Source organism: Microcaecilia unicolor, chromosome 11, assembly GCF_901765095.1.
Source record: "Microcaecilia unicolor chromosome 11, aMicUni1.1, whole genome shotgun sequence".
Lineage (NCBI taxonomy): Eukaryota > Metazoa > Chordata > Amphibia > Gymnophiona > Siphonopidae > Microcaecilia > Microcaecilia unicolor.
Window position 1 is genome coordinate 122,991,742 of NC_044041.1, and position 27,860 is coordinate 123,019,601.

At 48.5% G+C, this 27,860-nt stretch overlaps 1 protein-coding gene across 1 annotated transcript; it reads right to left on the minus strand.

Moving 5' to 3' along the window:
• Window positions 1-1,908: 1,908 nt before the first annotated feature.
• Window positions 1,909-27,860, minus strand: LOC115480671 (atypical kinase COQ8A, mitochondrial-like). The gene is made up of 15 exons (XM_030219501.1): window positions 27,707-27,860; window positions 26,078-26,208; window positions 25,645-25,977; window positions 25,291-25,357; window positions 18,721-18,798; window positions 15,143-15,262; window positions 14,701-14,786; window positions 14,241-14,381; window positions 14,064-14,145; window positions 11,425-11,518; window positions 7,617-7,758; window positions 7,407-7,514; window positions 3,957-4,022; window positions 3,396-3,482; window positions 1,909-3,238 (listed from the first exon to the last, which is right to left on the minus strand). Exons 2-15 carry the CDS (start codon window positions 26,204-26,206, stop codon window positions 2,933-2,935), a joined length of 1,839 nt encoding a protein of 612 aa, XP_030075361.1. The 5' UTR covers window positions 26,207-26,208; window positions 27,707-27,860; the 3' UTR covers window positions 1,909-2,932.

Sequence of the window (27,860 nt, forward strand, 5' to 3'; positions counted from 1 at the left end):
CATTTCCTGGGCCTGTACTTCTCTTTTCTGGGTCTGTCTATATTCCAGCAGGCCATGTACAGTATCTCATGTATCTTTGGCATGACAGTGTTCCTGCCTGTGGATTATACAGTACTTCATGTTTTAGGCTGATTTAGGGACTCCTAAAATAGTAACAAAATAAATGTTGGCACATAAAGAACTGCACAGTTCATCCAGTCTGTCCAACAAGGTGGCCAGGGGCTTATCTGGCACTCTGCACAGGCTTTGCTTCTTCATGCTTAAACACTGGTATACTTAATCTTCACTTTTCCCTGCCAATTTTTGGGCACAGACTGTAGAAGTCTGCCTGGAACTGGCCCTGCTTCCCAACTACTGGAGTTGCCGCTGAAGCTCATTCCAGCCTTAATCCAGATCTGTCTTTGCAATTTACAGGAGCCAGCCCACAGACGTCTGCAGGTGTTAGTCTTACTCCACAACTTCTGGAGCTGCTGTCAAAGCTCATGTCAACTATGAGGTCATTTAAGTTTTGCTTTAATTGGATTCCATTCTTTTTCTACATAGAAATGCTCCGTGTTTATCTTGCATGTTCTTGAATTCCGCCATCATTTCTATCTTCACAACCTTCCCCCAGGAGTGCATTCCAGGCATCCAAATTCCTTTTGGTGAAAAGGTATTTCCTGCTGTTGCGCATTAAGTTTACCACCCTGCAACCTCAACTCCTGACCACTAATTCTACCACTTCCTTGTCTCTGAAAAAGAGTAGCTTGTATATTACTACATTTTAAGTATTTAAAGGTCTGTATCATTTTACCCCTTCCCTCCTTTCTTCTAGGGCAGTGGTTTCCAAACCTGGTCCTGGAGGCACCCCAGCCAGTCCCGTTTTTCAGGACATCCACAATGAATATTCATTGTGGATATCCTGAAAATCTGACAGGCTGGAGCGCCTCCAGGACTAGGTTTGTGAACCACTGTTCTAGGGTGTACATACAGAGGTTTTTTTCACTGATATGCAGTAGCGCTTACCTAGTTAATGCAACTGAATATCAGCAGTAACCACTAAAGCTGGAGATGGCTATTTTGTGAGCAGTTCAGGGGGCGGAGTCACCACGTGCTGTTAAGCACTGATATTCAGCTTTTAACTGCCTACGGGGCCCTTTTACAAAGGCATAGGAGAGCCTACGCACGTACAGCGCATGCCAAATCGGCACTACTGTTTGGCTAGCTCGTGAGCCGGGCGGTAATTCTGATTTTGGCATGTGCCGAAGCCCACAGTAGAAAACAATTTTCTGTTTTCTACCCTGGGCTGCTTACCCAGTGGTAAACAGCAATTGCAGTGCGCTGCGTGCTTACTGCATGGGTAGAGCATGAGATCTTACCGCTAGGCCAATGAGTGGTGGTAAGGTTTCAGGCAAAAAATGGACGTGCTGGTTTCAATTTTAGAGCATATCCATTTTCCGTCCCCTTAAAAAAAAAAGGGCCCTTTTCCTAGATGCGGTAAAAGATGGCCCAGCACCCAAAAGATGTACTCACATTACCGCAGGCCACTTTTTACCATGGTTTAGTAAAAGGACCCCTAAGTTAACTGGACAAATCCTATCTTTATCCAACTTCATTCATATGGTTAAGCGTTGAATATACCCGGATATTCAATGCCAGTGCCTGCAATTGGCCCGACATTAAATATCTGGAAAAAATGCAGCTAGCAGCCAAAAAACTGATGACCCCCACTGGCTGACTATTTACCCCCAAAGTGTTTAGCTGAACATTCATCAGGAATAGCTTAACGGCTAGTGCAGTGGGCCAAGAAGCTGAGGAACTAGGTTCTGTGCTTGTGACCCTTGGTAAATCACTTAACCTTCCACTGCCGATTCAAAATTTACACTGTGAGCCCACTAGGGACAGAAAAATACCTGCATATATGTAGACTGTTTTAGTTTTACCACAGAAAGGTGGTATATCAAAATCCATGTCCTTTTCCAATCTTAATTTAGGAGCTTAAAAATGATAAATGTAGACTTGGCATTCGTTTGCTTAGATTTATGAGCCTAGTGCTCTAAATTTGTCCCTATTGCCACCCACTTTTTCTGCTCCTAAATTTATTAATCTGCTTCACTGAACTACTGGCTACGAAATAAAGCATTCTAGCATGTGCTGCCCAGGCTTCCAACTGAAGATTGGGAAAAGAAGGAGGGAGAGAAAAGAATGGCCCGCAGAACCTTCGCGTTTCACTTCATTGTCTGTTTCTCAATTTATGCCTGAAAACTGGAAATAGGATGGGATATCCAGAGGCAGCACTGGATAAGATCATTTTAAATTGGTCTATGGCTCCTGGGTGTTTGTTCATCTCGCCTGTTGGCTTCCTTCAATAGCAACAGCGACTATCCGTGTCTCTCAGCACTCATCCTCACAATGCCAAGTGGTTCATAAAAGTGCAAGACCTTCCGGGGGTAGGCTGAGCTACTCCTAAGTTGGAAATCCTACTGCACACAGCCACGTGCACAGCTTGCATCTCTGAGTGACACACTGCAGCATGTCACAGGGGCAAACCGAGGAACAGCTCGGCCTGTCCCCAATGATCCAGAGCTCACATATTCCAGCTTTTAGACAACCTCTTTGAACCACTGAATCCCGGACACTGAGAATTAATCCATGACCAGAAACAACCAATCCTCCAGCTAAGTCCAAATTCTTTCACGCTTCATGCTGAAGCGATTATTCGACACTCCAAGGACTGACCAGCTGTATCTGCTCCCTCTTCTTTTGCAGGGGTTGTTGGGTTTTATCTGTGGTGGAAGAAGAGAGAGCACACAAAAAAATATGGTAAAAAGCAATTAGTACACACCACTGGAGGATGGAAACTTTCTGTCCTGCTGTAGTCTGTATCTTATATGGATTGTGTCCTTCTGCTTATGGACACAGGATTCAGCAAATGGATCCACTCCTGGGACTCTCATGGGCCACTGGCAGCCCCTGCCTGCCTCTCCTCCACCCCCCAATAACGGCTGTACACACGCTGGAACATGGCACGACAAGAGATGCGAGCCTGCAGACGAGAGCACACAAGGAAAGAGCCTGCCATTTTGCGGTGCAGAGCGTAGGTCTCCTCAGGCGGTGGGGTCAGACGGTGCTTCAGCATGATAGGTAGGATGCTGTGAATACGTTGGGTGGTGGTTTGGCAGCCAAAGTCAAAGGGAGCCTCAGAAGCAAAGGCCTCACCCAGAATCATCACAGCTTCCACGTGGGCATTTTTCATCATCTGGGAGGGAAAAAAAGGGGGAAGTTACTGCAGAAACAACTGGACATACTAAGCTCAGAATGTGTTTTCTTCCTACAGTGACGTAGATGACAGCTTAAATTCCACCTTCCCTGCGGCTGGGCTGGTGGGTGGACAAGCAGAGTCAAGGAAAGCTCACCTGAGTTTCATAGCCTGTGAGAAAATGGAGCTTGATGGAGCGCTCCAGTACAGCATCATGGTCCTTGTCTGCAGCTGCTTTAATAACCTAAAGGGTAGAAAATGGAGACCTTTTTCACCATTCCCTCTAGTGCCTCATGCTGGAATTACAGAATTTTGAGGTGGGGAGGGGAGGGGGATCCACCACAGAGACTGAGACTTAAGAAGCTGTAAACCCCTTCTTCCCAAGTCAGGGTCCCTGCACCATTCCCTACTGCTCACAGGGAAAGCCTGGAACTGCAGAACTGTGTGCTCCTCCCACATCCACCACCCCTGTATCAACCTCTACAGTGCCTCCTACTGGTAGAGACTAGGGCTGCAGAAGCTGTACTCTCCTTCCCAATAAGTCAGAGCCCCTCCAACATTCCCTACAGCCCTCTAGGAGAGATCAGGACTACACAACTGTGAGCTCCACCACATCCAGTGCCCCTGCATGATCCTCTACAGTGCTATCCGTTGGGAGAAGCTAGAACTGTAGGAGCCTTAAGTTTCATCCACATCCAGCCATCCTATATGTTCTTACCTCAATGTACTCATCCGTAAATTCCTTCTCAAAACTCCGGGTAGCACCAAAATCCAACAATCCCACCTGGTGGATAAAGAGAGAATGAGCATGTTTCAATTACTCTGGTATCTTACATTACATTATATTACGTGTTGCCAACAAATTTGGGGGGACGCTTGAAAATGAAGAAATCTACCTACAAATTGCTGAAAGTACTAGGAGGGTATGGGGTGGGGTACTGGAGACTTGGCTGGCGTTGAGTTCTGACAAGCTTTACTGAACACAACAATATACTTCTTGTCACAAAACACTACTACTACTACATAGCATTTCTATAGCGCTACTAGACGTACACAGCGCTGTACACTTGAACATGAAGAGACAGTCCTTGCTTGACAGAGCTTACAATCTAATTACAATGGGTTTTTAAGCCTGTAAAACTGTATTATTTCTTGACGTGTATTTCTCTAGTTTGGCTACAGGTTGTGTATGTTTGTTTAAAGCTGTTACAGAGAACTGACTGTTCCTCTTTAGTTAACACAGATAAGAGGTAACCTGCAGTGATGTGGCCAGCTATTTTTAGGATTTGTTGTTCTGGGCTCTGATTGGCCCACGAGCTCTATTCACTTAGAGCGTGCTGGCTTTTTCTCCAGTCTCAGCTTGGAAGTAGAGAGAGAAAGACCTCTTTACTGAGACCCTGTAAGCAGTTATATTCTGTAATCTGTGAGCAGCTAGATTTCCTGACCCATACTCAGTTACCTGTTATTATGTGTTGTTTTGTTCCATCTGTTTTTATGGTTCACTGTTCAATATTTTTTTCATGACAATAAACATTTTTAATTTATTGCTTCTGCTTGTCTGGACTGACTAAGAATCCTGGTGGTTTGTGTGTTGGGTCTGTGAGTTCTTTCTGGGAACTGTGGATCCATTGGGATGTGGCCTCCAGTAACCTAGAAATCACTGGGGATAATTTGCGAGTGGGAGACTCGCCCAGAGGCAGTCGGGACCCCGTCGGTGGGAGGAGGGTGCTAGTGTAGAGCACAAGCGGCAGGTGTAGGCGGACCTGAGCTGTGCTGTGGACAGACCATCTAAGTGGTTGCGGGGTAACCCTAGGCAGGTGACTAGATGTTTCGTGACACCTCTCTAGAGAAAAAAAAGTGATACACAGTGTAATGAATGCTTATCCCATGCCTCATTCTTTTCAGCACTGGGCCTAGGGCTCCCCCAGTACCCCTCTCTGAAAAGCCTTCTCCCCCCCTTCCCCTAGGGCTCTGCCCTGTACAACTTCCTCTCTCTCACTGTGTCCTCCAGGGACAGGAAAATACCTTCTGTACCTGAACATAACTTGCCTTGAGCTATCACTGAAGAGATGTGAGCTAAATTCAAAATCCCTTTACCTCAAATACGCAGCCTTCTCTCCCCCAAAACACCTGTTCCAAGCAGCCTCCTCTTCACACCAATCCTCCCTATGCAGACTATGCAGCCTCTCCTCTCTACCCCTTCCCATGTGGCTTCTTCTAGCTTCCCCTCTCTCCATCCATTTTTGTACCCTACTACTACTACTTAACATTTCTAGAGCGCTACTAGGGTTACCTAGCGCTGTACAGTTTAACAGAGAAGGACAGTCTAGATTTCCTGAATATTGGTATGGTGGTTAGGTGCTGAAGGCGACATTGAAGAGGTGGGCTTTGAGCAAGGATTTGAAGATGGGCATGGAGGGGGCCTGGCGAATGGGCTCAGGGAGTTTATTCCAAGCATGGGGTGAGGCGAGGCAGAAAAGGCGGAGCCTTGAGTTGGCGGTGGTGGAGAAGGGTACTGAAAGGAGGGATTTGTCTTGAGAGCGGCGGTTATGGGTAGGAACATAGGGGGAGATGAGGGTAGAGAGGTAGGGAGGGGTTGCAGATCGAGTGCATTTGTAGGTTAGTCGGAGAAGCTTGAACTGTATGCGGTACCTAATCGGAAGCCAGTGCAGCGACTTGAGGAGAGGGGTGATATGAGTATATCGGTCCAGGCGGAAGATAAGACGTGCAGCAGAGTTCTGAACGGACTGAAGGGGGGATAGATGGCTAAGCGGGAGGCCAGTGAAGAGTAGGTTGCAGTAGTCAAGGCGAGAGGTAATGAGAGAGTGGATGAGAGTTCGGGTGGTGTGATCAGATAGGAAAGGGCGAATTTTGCTAATGCTATAGAGGAAGAAGTGACAGGTCTTGGCTATCTGCTGGATATGCGCAGAGAAGGAGAGGGAGGAGTCGAAGATGACTCCGAGGTTGCGGGCAGATGAGACGGGGAGGATGAGGGTGTTATCAACTGAGATAGAGAGTGGAGGGAGCGGAGAAGTGGGTTTGGGTGGGAAGACAATAAGCTCGGTCTTGGCCATGTTCACTTTCAGGTGGCGGTTGGACATCCAGGCAGCAATGTCAGATAAGCAGGCCGATACCTTGGCCTGGGTATCCGTGGTGATGTCTGGTGTGGAGAGATAAAGCTGGGTGTCGTCGGCATAAAGATGATATTGGAAACCGTGAGATGAGATCGGGGAGCCCAGGGAAGAGGTGTAGATTGAAAAAAAGAAGGGGACCAAGGACAGATCCCTGAGGAACTCCAACAGAGAGCGGGATGGGGGTGCAGGAAGAACCATGAGAATGCACTCTGAAGGTACGGTGGGAGAGATATGAGGAGATCCAGGAGAGGACAGAGCCCTGGAACCCACATGAGGACAGTGTGGCAAGAAGTAAATTGTGATTGACAGTGTCAAAAATGGCGGATAGGTCGAGGAGGTTCAAGTATCTTGGAGAGGAAGGGTAGGAGGGAAATTGGGCGGTAGTTGGAGGGACAGGTAGGGTCAAGTGATGGTTTTTTGAGGAGAGGTGTGACTACAGCATGCTTGAAGGTGTCAGGGACAGTTATAACTGTCATCTTGTCCTGGTTTTGTCTTTGGCCCCTGTGTGCCCTGTCACTCTCTACTTCTCCCCTTGACACCTCTGCCATGCTGCTCACAGAGTTTGGCTTTTGTGGTCGCTAGAGAGGGTAGAAATATATGATTGAGAGTAGAGGAAAGTACAAACTATGCTGTGGAGAGTTGGGGACTGGTGTGAATGTGCTTGATATTTGAGAATCAAAGGGACAGTCTTCTAACCACTTTGCCTTGATGCAACTCTTCAAAGGCCTGAGGCCAGTCCACGTGCCCAACAAAGTGCCTTCACATTTATTACCCTCACTTGCCCTTCTCTCTCCCCTGAGCAGTTCCTGTATCTCTGTTTTATTGCCCCTACTTTTTTGTTGCTTATCCCTCTCCTTCTCCTCTGCACTAACATCACTTCCTGAATCCAGGGAGCCCTCCTCTTGGTCCATGGCCCCACCTCCATTCAATACCATCAGCCCAAGCTGCAGTCTTTCTACTTGTAGCTGAAGACTCAATTAGCTGCCACTTCCCTCTCCCAGGTAGTTTCTCCTGGCTCCGCACCTCTCACCTACCTTCCCACTCTGTGGGTCATAGAAGAAGTTAGACCAGTTAGGGTCAGTCTGCATGTAGCGGTATTCAAAGAGCTCCCGCAGGCAAAGGTCCAGAATGTTGTAGCAGATCTACAATAAAAATTAAATAGTGACACTTCTGAAATGAATAACCATTGACACATAAGAGTGACAGGGAATGGCTGTCACAAGCTGTGCGAGGGCCTGGCTCACCATATCTCTGGTTTCTTGGTCTAGTCCCTCTGCTTTGTCAAGAGGGAAGCCAGGCACAAGTTCAGTAGTGAGGACCCGCTGGCTGCTTAGATCGTCGATCACAGATGGGACAAAGAAAAAGGGGTCACCTTGCATCAGTCGTCTGGAGGGGGAGATTAAAGATAAGGAGGAACTAATGAATGTACAAGAGCGCATGAGAATCAAGTATATGACGTGCCCAAACATTAACATTTATAACACGCCTTATTCAACTTTACACATATTTACTTTCAATCTATCCACCCACTTTTATTTATGCCACTGCTTTTGTCTTAGCCATCTTGTCTGTCTGTATGTCCCAACTGCACTTATCCCTTCTTCATCACATTTCTGTTATATGAATGTTCTACTGTGATGCCTTTTACTATGACACTTGTATCCCACATTCAGCCTCTTGAATTTAATACGGTTTACAATTATTACAACTAATACAAGTTCAGTGTGGAACTATAGATAATGTCAAAACTTGAAAAGGTAGCTAACGCACCCTGAAGTAGAGGAGTTGGTAGTCGTGTTAGTCCACTCTTAAGGTTATCAATAGAAATCAAACAAAATAAAACATGAAAAAGAAAATAAGATGATACCTTTTTTATTGGACATAACTTAATACATTTCTTGATTAGCTTTCGAAGGTTGCCCTTCTTCGTCAGATCGGAAATAAGCAAATGTGCTAGCTGACAGTGTATATAAGTGAAAACATTCAAGCATTACTATGACAGTCTGACAGGGTGGGAGGATGGGGGTGGGTCAGAGGTATGCATAGGGACATCAAAGCATATCATTGATATTCTAACAGGATGGGTGTGGATAGGTGAGGGGTGGGGTGATCAACAGAGACATACAGACATACCATAAAGCTGTATGTCTCTGTTGATCACCCCACCCCTCACCTATCCACACCCATCCTGACTGAAGAAATATCCCCCTCCCCATTTTCACCTAAGATCAACTTTTTCCAAAAAACCCTGGAATGGGAGGAATACACCACTTAAGTACTATCCCAGTGATATCCAACAAAATCAAGAAGTTCCCATAATACTTCATAGTCCACAACTTCAAAAGCGCTCAACATATCAAACTGCAATACAAAAACCTTCCTGCCTAAACTACCCTCCTTCCTGAGCTCTGATATAAGGGAAGTTACTACAGTTTCTGTGCTATAACTCCATCTAAAGTCCAATTGTGAGTCATAGAAAATATTTTTATTTAATCAGATATCAAGTATTCCATTTAATTATTAACAACCTTTATGAAAGCTTTTTCATATCTAAATAGCCATTCCCTATATGAAGAATAATAACTAAGTTTAGCTCGCTTAATTTTCTGCTTACAGGAGCTCTTTTATTAAAGGATTGCCACATGGCAAACTGGAACTACCACCAGCCCAATGCAGGTGCCGGTGATAGTTCCGCCCCCACCGTGCACCATTTCCGACACTATGGAAAATTGTTCCGTATTTTTTACCGCAACAGTTACCCATCAGTAATCAGCACTTATCGCACAGCCATTTCTTTTCTTCACCTTTTTACCCGCTGCGGTAAAAGGGGACTCTGTGCATGACAAAAACGTGCTGCCGCTAACGCAGGGCCTCTTTTACCACAGTTTAGTAAAAGGGTCCTGTGGAGGGGCATAATCGAACAGGGCGCCCAAGTTTTCATGATGGCGTCCTCGCAGGACGGCCCCGTAAAGGGGCGGGGCAACCCGTATTATCACAACAAGATGGGCGTCCATCTTTCATTTCGATAATACGGTCGGGGACGCCCAAATCATGAAATTTAGGTCGACCTTAGAGATGGTCGTCCTTAGTCGTTTTTGAGATGGTCGTCCCCGGTTTTTGGTCAATAATGGAAACTGAGGACGCCCATCTCAAAAACGACCAAATCCAAGCCATTTGGTCGTGGGAGGAGCCAGCTTTTGTAGTGCACTGGTCCCCCTAACCAGGGGCGTATCTGCGTGGGGCCACAGGGGCCTGGGCCCCCGCAGATTTCGCCCTGGACCCCCCCTACCGCCGTTAACCCTCCCCCGCCTACCGCCAACCCTTTCCCCGCCTACCGCGGTCACCTACCCCCGAGGTCCGCTCCTGCCGTTTTTTTAAAATATTACTTCAGCTGGCGGGGGACCCCAACCCCCGCCAGCCCAGCCGAGGTCTTTAACTTCTTCATCCTCGTGCTGTTAAACCTGCAATGCATCCTTCCAGTTAGACGGAGTTTGACGTCGCAGCACGTTGTACGTGCAGGACGTCAAAGTGCTGCGATGTCAAACTCCGTCTAACTGGAAGGATGCATTGCAGGTTTAACAGCACGAGGATGAAGAAGTTAAAGACCTCGGCTGGGCTGGCGGGGGTTGGGGTCCCCCGCCAGCTGAAGTAATATTTTAAAAAACCGGCAGGAGCGGACCTCGGAGGTAGGTGACCGCGGCAGGCGGGGAAAGGGTTGGCGGTAGGCGGGGGAGGGTTAACGGCGGTGGGGGGGAGGGACGGCGGCCGGGGGGTTATAATGTGCCCCCTCACTCTAGCCCCTGCCCCCCCTACCACCGAACCTCAGATACGCCCTGCCCCTAACATGCCAGGACACCAACCGGGCACCCTAGGGGGCACTGCAGTGGACTTCAGAAAAAGGTCCCAGGTGCATAGCTCCCTTACCTTGGGTGCTGAGCCCCCCAACCCCCCCCCCCCAAAACCCACAACTGTATACCACTACCATAGCCCTTAGGGATGAAGGGGGGCACCTACATGTGGGTACAGTGGGTTTGTGGTGGGTTTGGAGGGCTCACATTTACCACCACAAGTGTAACAGTTAGCGGGGGGATGGGCCTGGGTCCGCCTGCCTGAAGTACACTGCACCCACTACAACTGCTCCAGGTACCTGCATACTGCTGCGATGGACCTGAGTATGGCATTTGAGGCTGGCATAGAGGCTGGCAAAAAAGTATTTTTAAAGATTTGTTTTGAGGGTGGGAGGGGGTTAGTGACTACTGGGGGAGTAAGGGGAGGTGATCCCTGATTCATCTAGCCAGTTCGGGCACCTTTTTGATGCTTGGTCGTGAAAAAAAATGGACCAAGTAAAGTCGCCCAAGTGTTTGTCAGGGACGCCCTTCTTTTTTCCATTATCGTCCGAGGACGCCCATCTCCTAAGCACGTCCCAGTCCCGCCTTCGCTACACTGCCGACACGCCCCCGTGAACTTTGGTTGTCCACACAACGGAAAGCAGTTGAGGGCGCCCAAAATCGGCTTTCGATTATGCCGATTTGGGCGACTTTGCGAGAAGGACGCCCATCTCCCGATTTGTGTCGGAAGATGGGCGCCCTTCTCTTTCGAAAATTCACCTGATAATCATTTATAGCAGTTTTCCAGTTACTCTTATTTCATTTTTACTGGGCTGACATAATATCATATTTCTGTTGCATGAATGTTCTACTGTGCTATTTTAATGTGTACATTATTATTACTATAATTTAATTGCCTATCTCTAAATTTACCTCACTATTATAACTGTTTTATGCTGACATTTGGTCATGTTACTATCGTTATCCTGTTACTACAAAACAAGCTGTTTATGTCAAACTATACCTGTTGTATACCCCCTTGGGTGAATCTCTTCATAAAGGTAGTTAATATATAAATGGACTACTCGATATCTGATTTAAAAAAAAGTGATTGAAATATCACCTACTAGTTTGTTTCAAAGCCTAACACCAGGAGGTCATGAGATGCTGGAATATTTGGGCAAGCCCCTGCCCTCTCCCACCTCCCCATCAGCTGAAGACTTACTGAAACTTCTTGGTACAGATTGCCTCGCGCCGGTAGTCACATTCCAGAGTCAGTTCTTGGCTCAGAACGTCGATTGCATGCTCTGGGAAAAGCCCTGTCAGAAAACAAGAGGGGATAAGAATCCAAAAGCCCAGCACCAGACAGCGCTCAGGGGAAAGGGCTTGGGATACAGGAGATGTAATTGAGGCCTTTAAAGTATCTCCAACGTAGACAAACAACAGAGGTAAAAACAAATCACATCAAAAACATGAAGGGGGCAAGTGAGGTGTGGAAAATAGTAACAATAACTTAACATGTATTATCACCAGCTTTTTCAATGAGAATTAAAACGGTGTTTCCATTTTTAATTTTTAATACATTGAGAAGCTCAACAGGTTTGTGGTTGATGTTTTTCCATAAATATATAGGATCGTCCTAAGGCTTATTTCTATACACCTGATGCAGGCTATTGTTGAAACCTGACCATGTTGGGTTTTGTTAGCTACATTAGGGCCAACAGTCAGCCCGTGGAGGTCATGCTTTTGAGCTGCTGAGACTCACGAGCCAAAATTAAACCTGGACATTAAATGCAGGGTCATGTCCAGGCACCGGCACTGAACATCTGGGTCAGTTTAGTTCCAGCATCTACATAGATAAGCTGGTAAAGACAGGTTTGCACAAAGGGCTGTCCTAACTGCCCGCTCAGCTATGAGGGAACTGGCACTGAATAAGGCCAGTGCCCACATAACTGGTGGTTCCTCCCTCACTCCGACCATGGACTAACCCAACACTAACCCCATAGTGCTGAGGCACTGTGCAGGGACAGACCGCTCAGTGGGGTTTAAACAGGCAGGAGCTTCTCCTGACCACTCTAACTCTGTTGAATAGTGACCCCATTGATTATATTTAGGGCTGTATTTTGATTAAAAATTTTAATCACACAATTAAAGGTGCTTTATTTATTTATTTCCCACTGCTGCTCCTTGTGAGTCTGGGCAAATCACTTCACCCTCCACTGCCCCAGGTACAAAATAAGTGCTTGAATATAATATGTAAACTGCTTTGATTGTAACCAGAGAAAAGGCAGTATATCAAATCCCATCCTCCTTCCTTTCCCTAAAAGACTGATAGTCTTCCACCCTCCCACCCCCAGAGATCCAACATATGGAATCTGATCCCTAGCGGTAGTAGCACAATACTACCGCTTGAGGCACCATTTTGGATCAGTGCTGGGCAGAACAGGGCAGGGGTGACTGGGCCTCATTCCTGCCCGAACAGCCTCACCCTGGACCAGCCCACTATCAGGTGGGAGTCTTTGAGCAGGGTGTGGAGGGGAAACCCTCTGCTCAGTGGCCCTGTTTTGTGGCCTGGTGCTCTGGATGGTAAAATAACCCCAGCTTTTTTACCATGGATCTGAGGCCCTACCATGGTATATCACTGCAAGTCATGTTAGGGGATTTGTATATTAATGAGATACAAAACATACATTTGCATTTTTGCATCTCATTATTCCCTACCGTATGGCGTCTTAAATAGCGCTGCGCTATTTTCAGAAAAGTGGTGTTAGGCTGTTTAAGTCATGTTAAGGGCAACTTAACGTGACTTAAGGCCCTAACGCTGCTTCATGAATTCCCCCCTTAGTGGTTGGATAGATGGGCAGACTGGATAGAGCATCTGGTCTGATAAGAGACTGGAGACAGAGATAACACAACATAGAAGACTTTCTAAGTGTACAGAGGAAAGTGAATGTATCAGAAAACTGGACAAGGGGAGTATGTTTAGCCAAACAGATGGTATGTATCTATGTAAATAACCTAGAAACTGAAGTAAATCATATCAAGCAGGTGAGAAAATTCAGAATGTGGTGATTAAAGTAGCTTGTAGAGAACCTCTGTAACCCTATGACCGACTGAAAATAAAAACAAGCATCTGGAAATGCCACCTCTCTCTCTTATGTACCGACTCAAGATGAATGAATGAGCATTCTTTATCCATGAAAAAAATGACCATGTGTTATGTTGCAGTATGTCGCGGCACCTTATGCCTGTAATCGTCTTCCTGGACCTATACGTCTAGCTCCATCTCTACCTGTTTTCAAATCCATGCTGAAAACCCACCTTTTCACTGCTGTTTTTGGCTCCTAGCCTCTACTCATTTGCACTCCCCCCTTGCTCCTTCCTTCCTTCTCACCCAGTACATCCCTCACCCGTAACTGTCTTGTCTGTCTGTATTATTTAGATTGTAAGCTCTTTTGAACAGGGACTGTCTCTTTGTGTCAGGTGTTCAGCGCTGAGTGCGTCTGGTAGCGCTATACAAATGCTAATAATAATAATAATAATAATAATAATAAGTATTACACTACACAGATGCAACCTAAAAGCCTTATGGGCTGTGCTTATGATCAGAGCTCAGAAGCAGTATACATGAAACTGCAAGGACAGAAAATTTATAATTCCCTGATCCCAGTACTGTAATTCCTTACCTCTACGTGGAAGAGAAATGTCTCTGCAGGTCTCTTTTTTGGGTTTTTTTTTTCTTTTGCTGTAAAGTTCTATTGTTTAGTCTTCTGCCTCAGCCTTGTCAGCTCAGAGATGCCTGGAAATGATGCAGCCCTGACAAATACTAAAAGAGAAAAAAGGCAGAACACACAGACGACCTACCTTCTGGTAAAGCATTGCTCAGGTTCAAGACTGCCATCAGATTCCTGACATCACTATCGATGCTCTGGGCTATACCTGGGTACTAGAGAGAGAGATAAAACACAGCCCATGCATTGTTGGCTAGTTCCAAATCACTTCCACTAGCAGGTAGGGCAATGAAGGCCCAGAACGACTTACCTGGATCTTCATGGCTACATCTCGACCATCCTTCAGCCTCGCAAGGTGCACCTGTCCAATGGAGGCTGCTGCAAAGGGTCGCTCCTCAAAAAATTCCAGCTGTTCCTGCCAGCCAGGGCCCAGCTCTGAGTTCAGCACTTTCTGCATTTTGTGGGGGGGGGGGGGGGGGGGGGGGGGGGGGGTTGAGAAAGGAAAGGTGTTTTTGGAGGAATCTTATAATGTAAGCCACAGCACAGACCAGAGTGAGATCCCTCTCCCTGGCTATCACTTTTAAGGGCGAGGAGTCACCTGCTGTTGGGTTATGACTATCTCCTGACAAACTACATAAAGCTAGCAGTTGAGCCTGCTCTTAAGCTGCTACTGAGAGATATCTTGTGACGGGAGGCTCTGATATAGAAGAGGGCAGGGGGTGATTGCTGAGATGGATTTTAGTCCTCTCGCACCCTTTTGTTGTACTTACAATCATTTGCTTGGTAGGCATGAAGTCAGCCCCCTGCCGAACACGCTCAAATATTTTCTGCAGGGTGGGGTTCACAAAGGCATCATCTGGAAGACAGCAAAAAAAACAACAACTTTATTTGGTCACCCCATTGTTGTAATTATTTACTGTAATGCTGGTCAGATGGGTTTTTATTTAGATAGCTTTCTTTCGCTATACGGATGAATTGTGTGGGTTTATAAAATGTTCTCTTAGCTTGTAAATCGCCTTGATGGTCTATTTGGTGAAATGGTGGTACAATAAATTTTAGGCATAAAATATTTCTTTCTACTGATACTCAGGATACTGGAAGCCCAAAATTAGCCTCCCTCATTCTCCTACTTGAACCTTCTGCCTTCCACTTTGGAATGACCCCTATTTCCCTCACCTTACAGTTACCTGCATATCCCCCTTCAGTTCTCACCTTGGATACTCAGCATCTGTCCCAGTTTCAAGGCTGCTCCCCGAACTTTGCACAGCGTCCTCACGATCCTCTCTGCATTTGCTTCAGATAGGAGAGCACCAGAGGTCAGGAAATGTGACCCTGTAGGAAAGCACTGGGAGTTAATGATGGGTTTTCTTTGGAGACTCACCCTAATAACAAAAAAAAGCAACCTTCAAGACAGATGGAGCATTATAACAGCAGAATAAGGGAGGGAAACCAAGGGGGCTACAGGAAAGGCAGTTGTGCTGACAGCTATGGAAGCACCAGATTAACCACAGTCATGGTAAGAAAAACGGAATGGCAAAAGAGGGGTGGTGCTGATGCAGCAGCTACTGGAGCCGTGGAAAGCAGTGCTGCTCTTCGCCCTGTGGCATGATACTTCTAAGCATAGGAGCCAACTTTCCAAAATTATTGGAGGTGCTAAGCCCAGTGGAAATAACCCTTCTTTGGACACATACAAGAAATTTTCTCAATATTGGGGGTGCTCAAGCACCCAGAGTTGGCTCCTATGCTTCTAAGAGAGAGATCAAAGAAGAGGAAACTGCAGTCTACAAATGGATGCCAAGGAGTCCACAAAAAGCAGAACACACATCTTCAAATAGAGACAAAATTCATTCCAATTTCTATTGTTGATTGGAATAAAGTTTTCCTTTATTTGAAGATGTGTGTTCTGCTTTTTGTGGACTTCATGATACTTCTAAGAGCCATAGGGGACAGTGCTGTTGCACTGGAGGAGTGTCACCGGAGGAGCCGAGCCATGGTGGGCAAGAGTAGAGCCATGGGAATCGGTAGTAAGAGGCCTGTGGCACAAGAGGACAAAAACCATGGGTCCCAAAGTGGCAGAAACAGTGGTTCTAGTTGGGAAAGTGGACAGAATCACTCCCAGACTGCACCAGACCCAGTATGCAGGAGGAAGAATGCGGGAGGTCTGGCAGATAGAAAGGCCCCCTCATAAACCACCTGCAGAGAAGAAAGCACCCTGTTCAGCATCCTCTACAGCTGGCTGAAGATTAGCTCTCCTAGACAAGGGGTGAAAAAGAACTTTGATGCCAGACATGTGGGGAAAGAAAAGGAAGAGGAGAAACTTGCTGATTCATCTTATGCAAGAGGATAGTATCTACCTGCATTAAAAAGGGTGAACAGGAGGGAGGAGCAGGGAAAGAGAAGATAAAAAGTAGCCTCAGAACCCAAGTCAGTCACAGAGAAGCTATAGACTGAAGAGGCATCAGCAGAGCTGGAGTCACACAGGGACTGAGAAGCAGCAAGAAGCTGAACCAGTCAAAGAAACCTGAAGACAGTCACCAAGGAACTGTGAAGAACCGCATCTAAGGACAAGGCCAGGTGTGGTGAGAAAACAAGAGACCAGAACCAGTGGAAGAGGCCATTGCAAAACTATGAGAACAACCAGAAAGTCAGCTACAGAAGAAAGCGCCTGTAAAATGCTGTGAAGAGACTTAACAGCTTCAGAAAAACAAGGTAAGAACCCTGAACTGCCTCTGTTTGAGTGATTAAGACTGATCAAGTTCTAACTTCACTTCTTCATTACATTTCATACTTTCCTTACGTAGAGTTTCACTTAGTTTATTAAGGTTCCAGTTTGAGATTCTGTGAAGTTGAGAGTAATTAAGATTTTTCTCCTTTTCAGTTTCTCCAGTCACGGAGATTGGAACCCTTCGTCAGTCAAGCAGTTTGTGAAGAGCTACTGTAAGGGAGCCATAGATGCATTCGTTAGGCCCACAAATCATATGTGCTGCACTTTGGGATACACAACTTATTCTATTTTGGTCTTAAATTCTAGAGATCTGGGATTAGCTCTGAAATGACACAGAAAGAAGGAATCTCTGGAAAACGAATCAGAACTTTGGAAAGTGTTCTGAAATTCAAAGTTGTAGTTGAAAGCTAGCTCTGCATTACTGGACAGATTCATTGGTTCAGAAGGTATCTGTGAGTTTATTACTTGTGTGCGAAAACATTTCTGTGCTACTTTAGCAAGATAGCAGCATACAGTAAACTCCTATTTGTGAGTGCTGATCTGTCATTTTTAAATTGCAAATAAAGTTGAATTTGTCTCATTTCCATCCCAGACTCTTTGTCCTAATACGCAGAGGCCAGGTGGGATTAGCCATTGCCCAGTACCCAGTAGAGGGGTGGAGTTGCAGGAAAGAGAGTAAGGCTTTCTACTCTGTGCCTGTTACACCTCAAGTGAAGAGTCACAAGCTTATCCTATATTCAAAAGACACCCCAAACACTGTGAAAGGAGCAGGGATGCTCTGGCTTACTTGAGGGAGGGGGAGGGGGGACATGTCATATTAGCCACACTGAAGGGAAGTCTATAATAGGGCATCTAGAATTAGGTGTCTGGAGGGCACTGGTAGAAGCTGGTGTAAGTTACATGTATACGTGGGAGCCCCATCTATATCGTGGCATGCTGGCATATATATGTGTAGGTGCACACATATACTCGTATACTGAGCATTCTAAACATTTATGCATGTAACATGTGAAGTGTTAGCACCTACGTTTCAGAATTGCCTCCAATATGTGCTTTGTTCCTTTTATGATGGCCTTTCCTTTTGTTTGTTCATTATGGTCTTGTCCTATCAAACCACTTGGGTCTCGTTTGTTTGCCCGCCCCGCCTTTTCTTTTATTTTGTGATTTTCACCCCCTTGGGTGCTACTGTTGTAAACTACTTTGGTGTTTATGACAAATGCCAGTATACCTAATAAATAAAATAAAAAGAACTTATGACACGGAAGCATGAACCACTGGACACAATATGGCAACCAAACTGTCAGTGGATCTTAACGTTGCTCTGGCTGATGCAATAACAGGAACCTTCCTTGCCCATAAAGCAGAGTACAAAGTTTTTTAAGAATGCTGGTCACACAGGTAAACAGGCTGGCCTGCGAGCCGCTCCAGCACATTTTTACTGAGAGGGAGGCGGAGGAAGAAAAACAAGCCTTATTTCACTAACAGGCTGAGCATTCTTTGCCCTGGCAGTGTAACCATGGCAACCGGGCCTAGTCACAACGGGCAGAGATTCTGCTGACTCTGAAACTGCCCTAGACCATAGAAAGAAAAGCAACGCAACCAAAATTAGGACAGCCAACTCTAAACAAAAAAGGTTTGTTTGTTTTTTAAAAGAAGCATTTCTGGGAAATGTGAGTGCAATGAGGACACAGATAAGACAAGCCTCTAAAGTCCCTTACTGAAATGCATCAAGTTGTTATAATTTATTGTCTCTCTTTTGCAAGATGGTGAAAATGCTAGCCATATTTGTTAATTCCTCCTTTTTCATTTAAAGAGAAATTAGGGTTTAGCCTTCCAAAGTCAAGATAGCTGTTCAACCCAAAGTATCTTTAAAGAGAAACTCCCAACTGCTGTTTTCAGACAGTACACTTACTAATTTATCTTCACTAATGCTCATTTCCAGAAACCAATTATAATTACCCAAATAACAAAGAGAACTGGCAGCAGAACTGATCATCTGTCTGCCACCCTGCGTGTGTTTATACTCCCTAACTCTACCCATCCACCACCAGGGTATGCCACCTACCTTCTGTATTCCCATCGGGTCGTAATGACTTCTTTGCAGCTTCCACCAGCGCTCCAATCCCAATGCCCACCGCCAGTCCTGCAGAACAGGAACCAGCATGGTCAATCGCTCAAATATGACATAAAGCGAATGCTACATACCTGTAGAAGGTATTCTCCGAGGACAGCAGGCTGATTGTTCTCACTGATGGGTGACGTCCACGGCAGCCCCTCCAATCGGAAACTTCACTAGCAAAGTCCTTTGCTAGCCCTCGCGCGCCCGCACGCATGCGCGGCTCGAGCCGGCCAGTCCAGTATGTAGCAAGACAATACACTTCAAGGGAAGACACAACTCCAAAGGGGAGGCGGGCGGGTTTGTGAGAACAATCAGCCTGCTGTCCTCGGAGAATACCTTCTACAGGTATGTAGCATTCGCTTTCTCCGAGGACAAGCAGGCTGCTTGTTCTCACTGATGGGGTATCCCTAGCCCCCAGGCTCACTCAAAACAACAACCATGGTCAATTGGACCTCGCAACGGCGAGGACATACTGAGATTGACCTAAAAAATTTACCAACTAACTGAGAGTGCAGCCTGGAACAGAACAAACAGGGCCCTCGGGGGGTGGAGTTGGATCCTAAAGCCCAAACAGGTTCTGAAGAACTGACTGCCCGAACCGACTGTCGCGTCGGGTATCCTGCTGCAGGCAGTAATGAGATGTGAATGTGTGGACAGATGACCACGTCGCAGCTTTGCAAATTTCTTCAATGGAGGCTGACTTCAAGTGGGCTACCGACGCAGCCATGGCTCTGACATTATGAGCCGTGACATGACCCTCAAGAGCCAGCCCCGCCTGGGCGTAAGTGAAGGAAATGCAATCTGCTAGCCAATTGGATATGGTGCGTTTCCCTACAGCCACTCCCCTCCTATTGGGGTCAAAAGAAACAAACAATTGGGCGGACTGTCTGGTGGGCTGTGTCCGCTCCAGGTAGAAGGCCAATGCTCTCTTGCAGTCCAATGTGTGCAGCTGACGTTCAGCAGGGCAGGAATGAGGACGGGGAAAGAATGTTGGCAAGACAATTGACTGGTTCAGATGGAACTCCGACACGACCTTTGGCAGAAACTTAGGGTGAGTGCGGAGGACTACTCTGTTGTGATGAAATTTGGTGTAAGGGGCCTGGGCTACCAGGGCCTGAAGCTCGCTGACTCTACGAGCCGAAGTAACTGCCACCAAGAAAATGACCTTCCAGGTCAAGTACTTCGGATGGCAGGAATTCAGTGGCTCAAAAGGAGGTTTCATCAGCTGGGTGAGAACGACATTGAGATCCCATGACACTGTAGGAGGCTTGACAGGGGGCTTTGACAAAAGCAAACCTCTCATGAAGCGAACAACTAAAGGCTGTCCTGAGATCGGCTTACCTTCCACTTGGTAATGGTATGCACTGATTGCACTAAGGTGAACCCTTACGGAGTTGGTCTTGAGACCAGACTCAGACAAGTGCAGAAGGTATTCAAGCAGGGTCTGTGTAGGACAAGAGCGAGGATCTAGGGCCTTGCTGTCACACCAGACGGCAAACCTCCTCCAATGAAAGAAGTAACTTCTCTTAGTGGAGTCTTTCCTGGAAGCAAGCAAGATGCGGGAGACACCCTCTGGCAGACCCAAAGAGGCAAAGTCTACGCCCTCAACATCCAGGCCGTGAGAGCCAGGGACTGGAGGTTGGGATGCAGAAGAGCCCCGTCGTCCTGCGTGATGAGGGTCAGAAAACACTCCAATCTCCACGGTTCTTCGGAGGATAACTCCAGAAGAAGAGGGAACCAGATCTGACGCGGCCAAAAGGGAGCAATCAGAATCATGGTGCCTCGGTCTTGCTTGAGTTTCAACAAAGTCTTCCCCACCAGAGGTATGGGAGGATAAGCATACAGCAGACCTTCCCCCCAATCCAGGAGGAAGGCATCCGACGCCAGTCTGCCGTGGGCCTGAAGCCTGGAACAGAACTGAGGGACCTTGTGGTTCACTTGAGATGCGAAGAGATCCACCAGGGGGGTGCCCCACGCCTGGAAGATCTGTCGCACCACACGGGAATTGAGCGACCACTCGTGAGGTTGCATAATCCTGCTCAACCTGTCGGCCAGACTGTTGTTTACGCCTGCCAGATATGTGGCTTGGAGCACCATGCCCTGACGGCGAGCCCAGAGCCACATGCTGACGGCTTCCTGACACAGGGGGCGAGATCCGGTGCCCCCCTGCTTGTTGACATAGTACATGGCAACCTGATTGTCTGTCTGAATTTGGATAATTTGATGGGACAGCCGATCTCTGAAAGCCTTCAGAGCGTTCCAGATCGCTCGCAACTCCAGAAGATTGATCTGTAGATCGCGTTCTTGGAGGGACCAACTTCCTTGGGTGTGAAGCCCATCGACATGAGCTCCCCATCCCAGGAGAGACGCATCCGTGGTCAGCACTTTTTGTGGCTGAGGAATTTGGAAGGGACGTCCCAGAGTCAAATTGGAGCAAATCGTCCACCAAAACAGGGATTCGAGAAAACTCGTGGACAGGTGGATCACGTCCTCTAGACCCCCAGCGGCCTGATACCACTGGGAGGCTAGGGTCCATTGAGCAGATCTCATGTGAAGGCGGGCCATGGGAGTCACATGAACTGTGGAGGCCATGTGGCCCAGCAATCTCAACATCTGCCGAGCTGTGATCTGCTGGGACGCTCGCACCCGCGAGACGAGGGACAACAAGTTGTTGGCTCTCGTCTCTGGGAGATAGGCGTGAGCCGTCCGAGAATCCAGCAGGGCTCCGATGAATTCGAGTTTCTGCACTGGGAGAAGATGGGACTTTGGGTAATTTATCACAAACCCCAGTAGCTCCAGGAGGCGAATAGTCATCTGCATGGACTGCAGGGCTCCTGCCTCGGATGTGTTCTTCACCAGCCAATCGTCGAGATATGGGAACACGTGCACCCCCAGCCTGCGAAGCGCCGCTGCTACCACAGCTAGGCACTTTGTGAACATCCTGGGCGCGGAGGCGAGCCCAAAGGGTAGCACACAGTACTGGAAGTGGCGTGTGCCCAGCTGAAATCGCAGATACTGTCTGTGAGCTGGCAGTATCGGGATGTGTGTGTAGGCATCCTTCAAGTCCAGAGAGCATAGCCAATCGTTTTGCTGAATCATGGGGAGAAGGGTGCCCAGGGAAAGCATCCTGAACTTTTCTTTTACGAGATATTTGTTCAGGGCCCTTAGGTCTAGGATGGGACGCATCCCCCCTGTTTTCTTTTCCACAAGGAACTACCTGGAATAGAATCCCAGCCCTTCTTGCCCGGATGGCACAGGCTCGACCGCATTGGCGCTGAGAAGGGCGGAGAGTTCCTCTGCAAGTACCTGCTTGTGCTGGAAGCTGTAGGACTGAGCTCCCGGAGGACAATTTGGAGGTTTTGAGGCCAAATTGAGGGTGTATCCTTGCCGGACTATTTGGAGAACCCACTGATCGGAGGTTATGAGAGGCCACCTTTGGTGAAAAGCTTTCAACCTCCCTCCGACAGGCAGGTCGCCCGGCACTGACACTTGGATGTCGGCTATGCTCTGCTGGAGCCAGTCAAAAGCTCGCCCCTTGCTTTTGCTGGGGAGCCGCGGGGCCTTGCTGAGTCGCACGCTGCTGACGAGAGCGAGCGCGCTGGGGCTTAGCCTGGGCCGCAGGCTGTCGGGAAGGAGGATTGTACCTACGCTTGCCAGAAGTATAGGGAACAGTCTTCCTTCCCCCGAAAAATCGTCTACCTGTAGAGGTAGAAGCTGAAGGCTGCCGGCGGGCGAACTTGTCGAATGCGGTGTCCCGCTGGTGGAGAGACTCTACCACCTGTTCGACTTTTTCGCCAAAAATGTTATCCGCACGGCAAGGCGAGTCCGCAATCCGCTGCTGGATTCTATTCTCCAGGTCGGCGGCACGCAGCCATGAGAGCCTGCGCATCACCACACCTTGAGCAGCGGCCCTGGACGCAACATCAAAAGTGTCATAAACTCCTCTGGCCAGGAATTTTCTGCACGCCTTCAGCTGCCTGACCACCTCCTGAAAAGGCTTGGCTTGCTCAGGGGGAAGAGCATCAACCAAGCCCGCCAACTGCCGCACATTGTTCCGCATGTGTATGCTCGTGTAGAGCTGGTAGGACTGGATCTTGGACACGAGCATAGAGGAATGGTAGGCCTTCCTCCCAAAGGAGTCTAAGGTTCTAGCGTCCTTGCCCGGGGGCGCCGAAGCATGTTCCCTAGAACTCTTAGCCTTCTTTAGGGCCAAATCCACAACTCCAGAGTCATGAGGCAACTGAGTGCGCATCAGCTCTGGGTCCCCATGGATCCGGTACTGGGACTCGATCTTCTTGGGAATGTGGGGATTAGTTAATGGCTTGGTCCAGTTCGCAAGCAATGTCTTCTTCAGGACATGGTGCAAGGGAACAGTGGACGCTTCCTTAGGTGGAGAAGGATAGTCCAGGAGCTCAAACATTTCAGCCCTGGGCTCGTCCTCCACAACCACCGGGAAGGGGATGGCCGTAGACATCTCCCGGACAAAGGAAGCGAAAGACAGACTCTCGGGAGGAGAAAGCTGTCTCTCAGGAGAGGGAGTGGGATCAGACGGAAGACCCTCAGACTCCTCGTCAGAGAAATATCTGGGATCTTCCTCTTCCTCCCACGAGGCCTCACCCTCGGTGTCAGACACGAGTTCCCGGACCTGTGTCTGCAACCTCGCCCTGCTCGACTCCGTGGAACCCCGTCCACGATGGGGGCGTCGAGAGGTAGACTCCCTTGCCCGCATCGGCGAAGCTCCCTCCGCCGACGTGGTCGGGGAGCCTTCCTGGGAGGTGGCCGCGGTCGGCACCGCACGCGGTACCGACGTCGGGGACCTCAACCTGGGCGATGGGCCAGCCGGCGCCACGCTCGACGGTACCGGAGGCGCAAGCACCGCCGGTACCGGAGGGGTAGGGCGCAACAGCTCTCCCAGAATCTCTGGGAGAACGGCCCGGAGGCTCTCGTTTAGAGTGGCTGCAGAGAAAGGCTGAGAGGTCGATGCAGGCGTCGACATCAGTACCTGTTCCGGGCGTGGAGGCTGTTCCGGGCTGTCCAGAGCGGAGCGCATCGACACCTCTTGAACAGAGGGTGAGCGGTCCTCTCGGTGCCGATGCCTGCTGGGTGCCGAATCCCTCGGCGACCCAGAGCTCTCGGTGTCGACACGGGGAGGAGACCGGTGTCGATGCTTCTTCGATTTCTTCCGAAGCATGTCACCGGAGCTCCCCGGCACCGACGAGGAGGACGTCGAATCCATCCGTCGCTTCCTCGGGGCCGAGACTAAAGAAGGTCGATCTCGGGGGGGCTGTACCGCAGGAGCCCTCAGGGTAGGCGGAGACCCACCCGAGGGCTCACCGCCACCAGCAGGGGAATGGACAGCCCTCACCTGCACTCCACCCGATGCACCACCATCCGACGACATCAGCAGACGAGGTCCTGGTACCACCGACGTCGATGCAGCTATCCGATGTCTCGGCGCCGATGCAGAGGCCCGATGCCTCGATGCACTCGATGCAGGGGCGGCCGAGGAAGATGGTCTGGACGCTGACGACGTCGATGCACTCGAAGATCCCGGTGCCGATGCCGACGAAGAGCCCGAGAACAACACGTTCCACTGGGCTAGTCTCGCTACCTGAGTCCGCCTTTGAAGCAGGGAACACAGACTGCAGTTCTGAGGGCGGTGCTCGGCCCCCAGACACTGAAGACACGAAGAGTGTCGATCAGTGAGCGAGATAACCCGGGCGCACTGGGTGCACTTCTTGAAGCCGCTGGAAGGCTTCGATGTCATGGGCGGAAAAATCACGCCGGCGAAATCAAAAGCCGAAATGGCGAAATTTGAAGCACCAAAATTTAGAGGGAGAAAAATCTCGACCGAGGCCAAAAAGAGGCCTACCCCGACGACGAAAGAAAACTTACCGGGGCAAAAAGCTGGAAGTACGGGGAGGATTTACACGAAACCCGGCGGGGGGTTTCCGGAGCACTTCCCGACTAAGAGAAACTTTCCCGAAGGAAAAAAACACGCTCAAAATAAATTGGACGCGCGAGGTCGACTTTCCGGGGCTCGACACGGTGAAAACACGACCGTACCGAGTGCGGACAAAAGAAGACTGGCCGGCTCGAGCCGGTTTCGGGCGGGAAGACGGCCGCGCATGCGCGGTGCGCGCGGGCGCGCGAGGGCTAGCAAAGGACTTTGCTAGTGAAGTTTCCGATTGGAGGGGCTGCCGTGGACGTCACCCATCAGTGAGAACAAGCAGCCTGCTTGTCCTCGGAGAATATTGGGTTATATATATGGAAAGGATGAAGCAGGAGAGAAGGTGAAGCACAGTAAGCCAGGAACAGAACAAAAGAAAAATAAGGTGATGGGGAGCAGCAGGTTTCAGCCCCCTCCCTTACATGATAGGTGCCACTTTTTCTCACTGTGGTTGAAAGTGGAAGAGGTAAATGACAAGCAGGATAAAGCACATTTAGGTGTGAGGTGGGGCGGGTGGATACCTCCAGTCATAAAATGTTCCCCCTTGCCATCCCCTTTCCTCTTACCTCCAAAGTTAGCCAGCCTCCCTAGGCGTGTTGCTGGCACCTTCTGCTCCCGAGCTTTATCACTCAGCTGATAAAGACACAAAATGAAGTTGTTAGGATTATGACAGAAGGGCACTAGGTGGAGGGACAGCACTGCCACTGCAGTGTAGTAGGAGAGCAGGTGCTATCTTGTCAGAATTTCTGCTGCGAGGAAGCACTACAGAAGCTACCACAGCTGGTGGTGCTTTCCGTCCTAGGGATGGCACTGCAGGGCAATGATAGGGGAAGCATTACATTGCTGGAAGGGTGGTTCTTCCAGTGCCATCCCTGTATAAGAAGAGAGTAGCTGCACTTCTATCATAATTACAATCATACCATTTGCCGGTATGGCCGGATAGGCCCCAGTTTGGATTCCCTGGCTTTCCGTAAATCCTCTGCAGTCAGCCCTTCAGTGGCCGCTGTGTTCTGATGGAAAAACCTTGCTGTGGGCAATGAACATGGCACTCGAGTGGGTCCTTTTATAAACTGCACTCCTGTAGCTCCTTGTGTCCCAGTACACCACAGTCTAGAGGGGGAAACCAAGGCAGGTGTCTCTCGTTTCAGTCCAGCAGACATGAAAGCACTCAGGGAGCTGTCCAGACTGGCAAAGGGAGAGGATGCATTCCAGAAACAGCCTTCTAGAAGCTGAACTTGTGTGTTGCCGATGTCCTGAAGTCCAAGACAGAGAAAAAAAGGAAACCTAAAAGTTCCTAGAAGTCATACAACATGCAGGAAGACCACTGGTGACTGGAAAACCCTTCCCTCTTACCTCCGCTTGGCCATTAGTCCTCCACCTTTGCATGCCAGAGCATGGAATAGCACACCTCAACAGAGAGGGTGGAGGATCAGCCAGGGTCCTGCCCACCAATGGAAATCCCCTCTTCAAGACGGAAGCCATGTCTACAGGAAACCAAAGTCAGGAAGGTTAGAAAAGGCCATCACTGACCTTCACCCTGCTGTATGACAGTGAAGCAGTGTTGGTGTTCTGATTTATGAGGATAAGTTTTTAGTAAAGTGACCAATGACAAAGTTTAACACTGCCTTGAAAGCCTGCACAAAGCATGCTGATTTTCAAACACAAGCTACTCGCATACATTTTTATGAAAGCTAAAATATCTGTGCTCTTTTGGGTAAAATAAAATGGGGCTGTAAAATTAGGCATTAGTGGCAGGTGTCTATGTGCACACCTTGTACATCTGCCCCCTGGAATGTTCTCTTATACATGGACCACTCTGTGCACTATGAAAAGTAAGCAAGTTATGTTGCATTTTGCTGACTGATGCAGGTCAGCTCTCTGTTAATTGCCTAACAGGCAATTATCACCCAGATAGATGTACTAAAGAGATTAGGAAAAAAACATCAGGCCCTAAATTTTCGAAAACCTATTCTTATATTAAGATTTCTAAAGATGCTTTTGGGGGAGGAGATTTCTAAAGATGTTTTCCAGGGGAAACATTCCCCCTATGGTCCCCAGTACTTATGCACTGAGGTCAGCTCCTCTCCTTTTCCCTCTGATCCCTATGCATGGGTCAGATGATGTAGTCCTGGTATCTAATGCAGATGGGTTTAAAAGAGGTTTGCACAAATTCCTAGGGGAGATGTTCATAAACAATTTCTAGCCAAGTAGATCCTGGGATGCCACTGCTCATCCCTGAAAGGCAGCTCCATGAAATAGATCTATTCTTTGGGATCTTCCAGGAACTTCTAGTGACTGGAGACAGAATGCAGAGCTTGATATACCTTTGCTCATGCTCATATAATCTGGGCAGAAGGTAAAAAACGGATACAGCGGGACTGCCCTGTAAACCCCCACACTCACCTCCCCCCTTTCCTCCAATCCTTGATCCCTGTGAATGGAATAATCTCCCTTCTCCTAACCCCCTGATCGTCACCCTGTAACTACACATTTCTGTGTACAGGGGCAGAGCCTCCCTGTAACCCCCAAGCAGGCTCATTTTCAAAGCACTTAGCCTCCCAAAGTTCCATAGAAACCTATGGAACTTAGCCTCCCAAAGTGCTTTGAAAATATGCCTAATAGTTGTGCAAAAGGGAAGAAGGTAAGCCTCCCCGATAATCCCGATGTCTGTTCATGAAGGCTCATCCGCTGCCCCCCCATCCCTCTCCATTGGATAGCAACCCCTCTCCCCCCCCATGTAACAATTTGTGCTCTAAATCCCAATCCCTGTGCATTGTGTACAGAGATGCAGAAACTCCCTACCACAGATTACCGTCCTATTAATCCTCAATTCTGGTACATAATTTCAGTCTCCCTATAGCCCCCAGATCTTCGCCCTATAATCCCCAATCTCTGTGAATGGGGACATAATCTCCCTATAGCCTCCAGATCCCTGTGCACTGGAGACATACCCATCCTCCCGCATCTCCCGCTGCCCCTCACCTTGCTGCACCAAAACACTGTTAGCTCGGGCTCAGTCCCCCGGGTCTCGTCTTCTATGGTCGGGGATCCGCCCCTTTTTGTTCTTCCCAGCCGCAGTCTGTTTACCATTTCCCCAGACTCGCCCATAGAGTAACGTCATACAAAGGACCGGCCA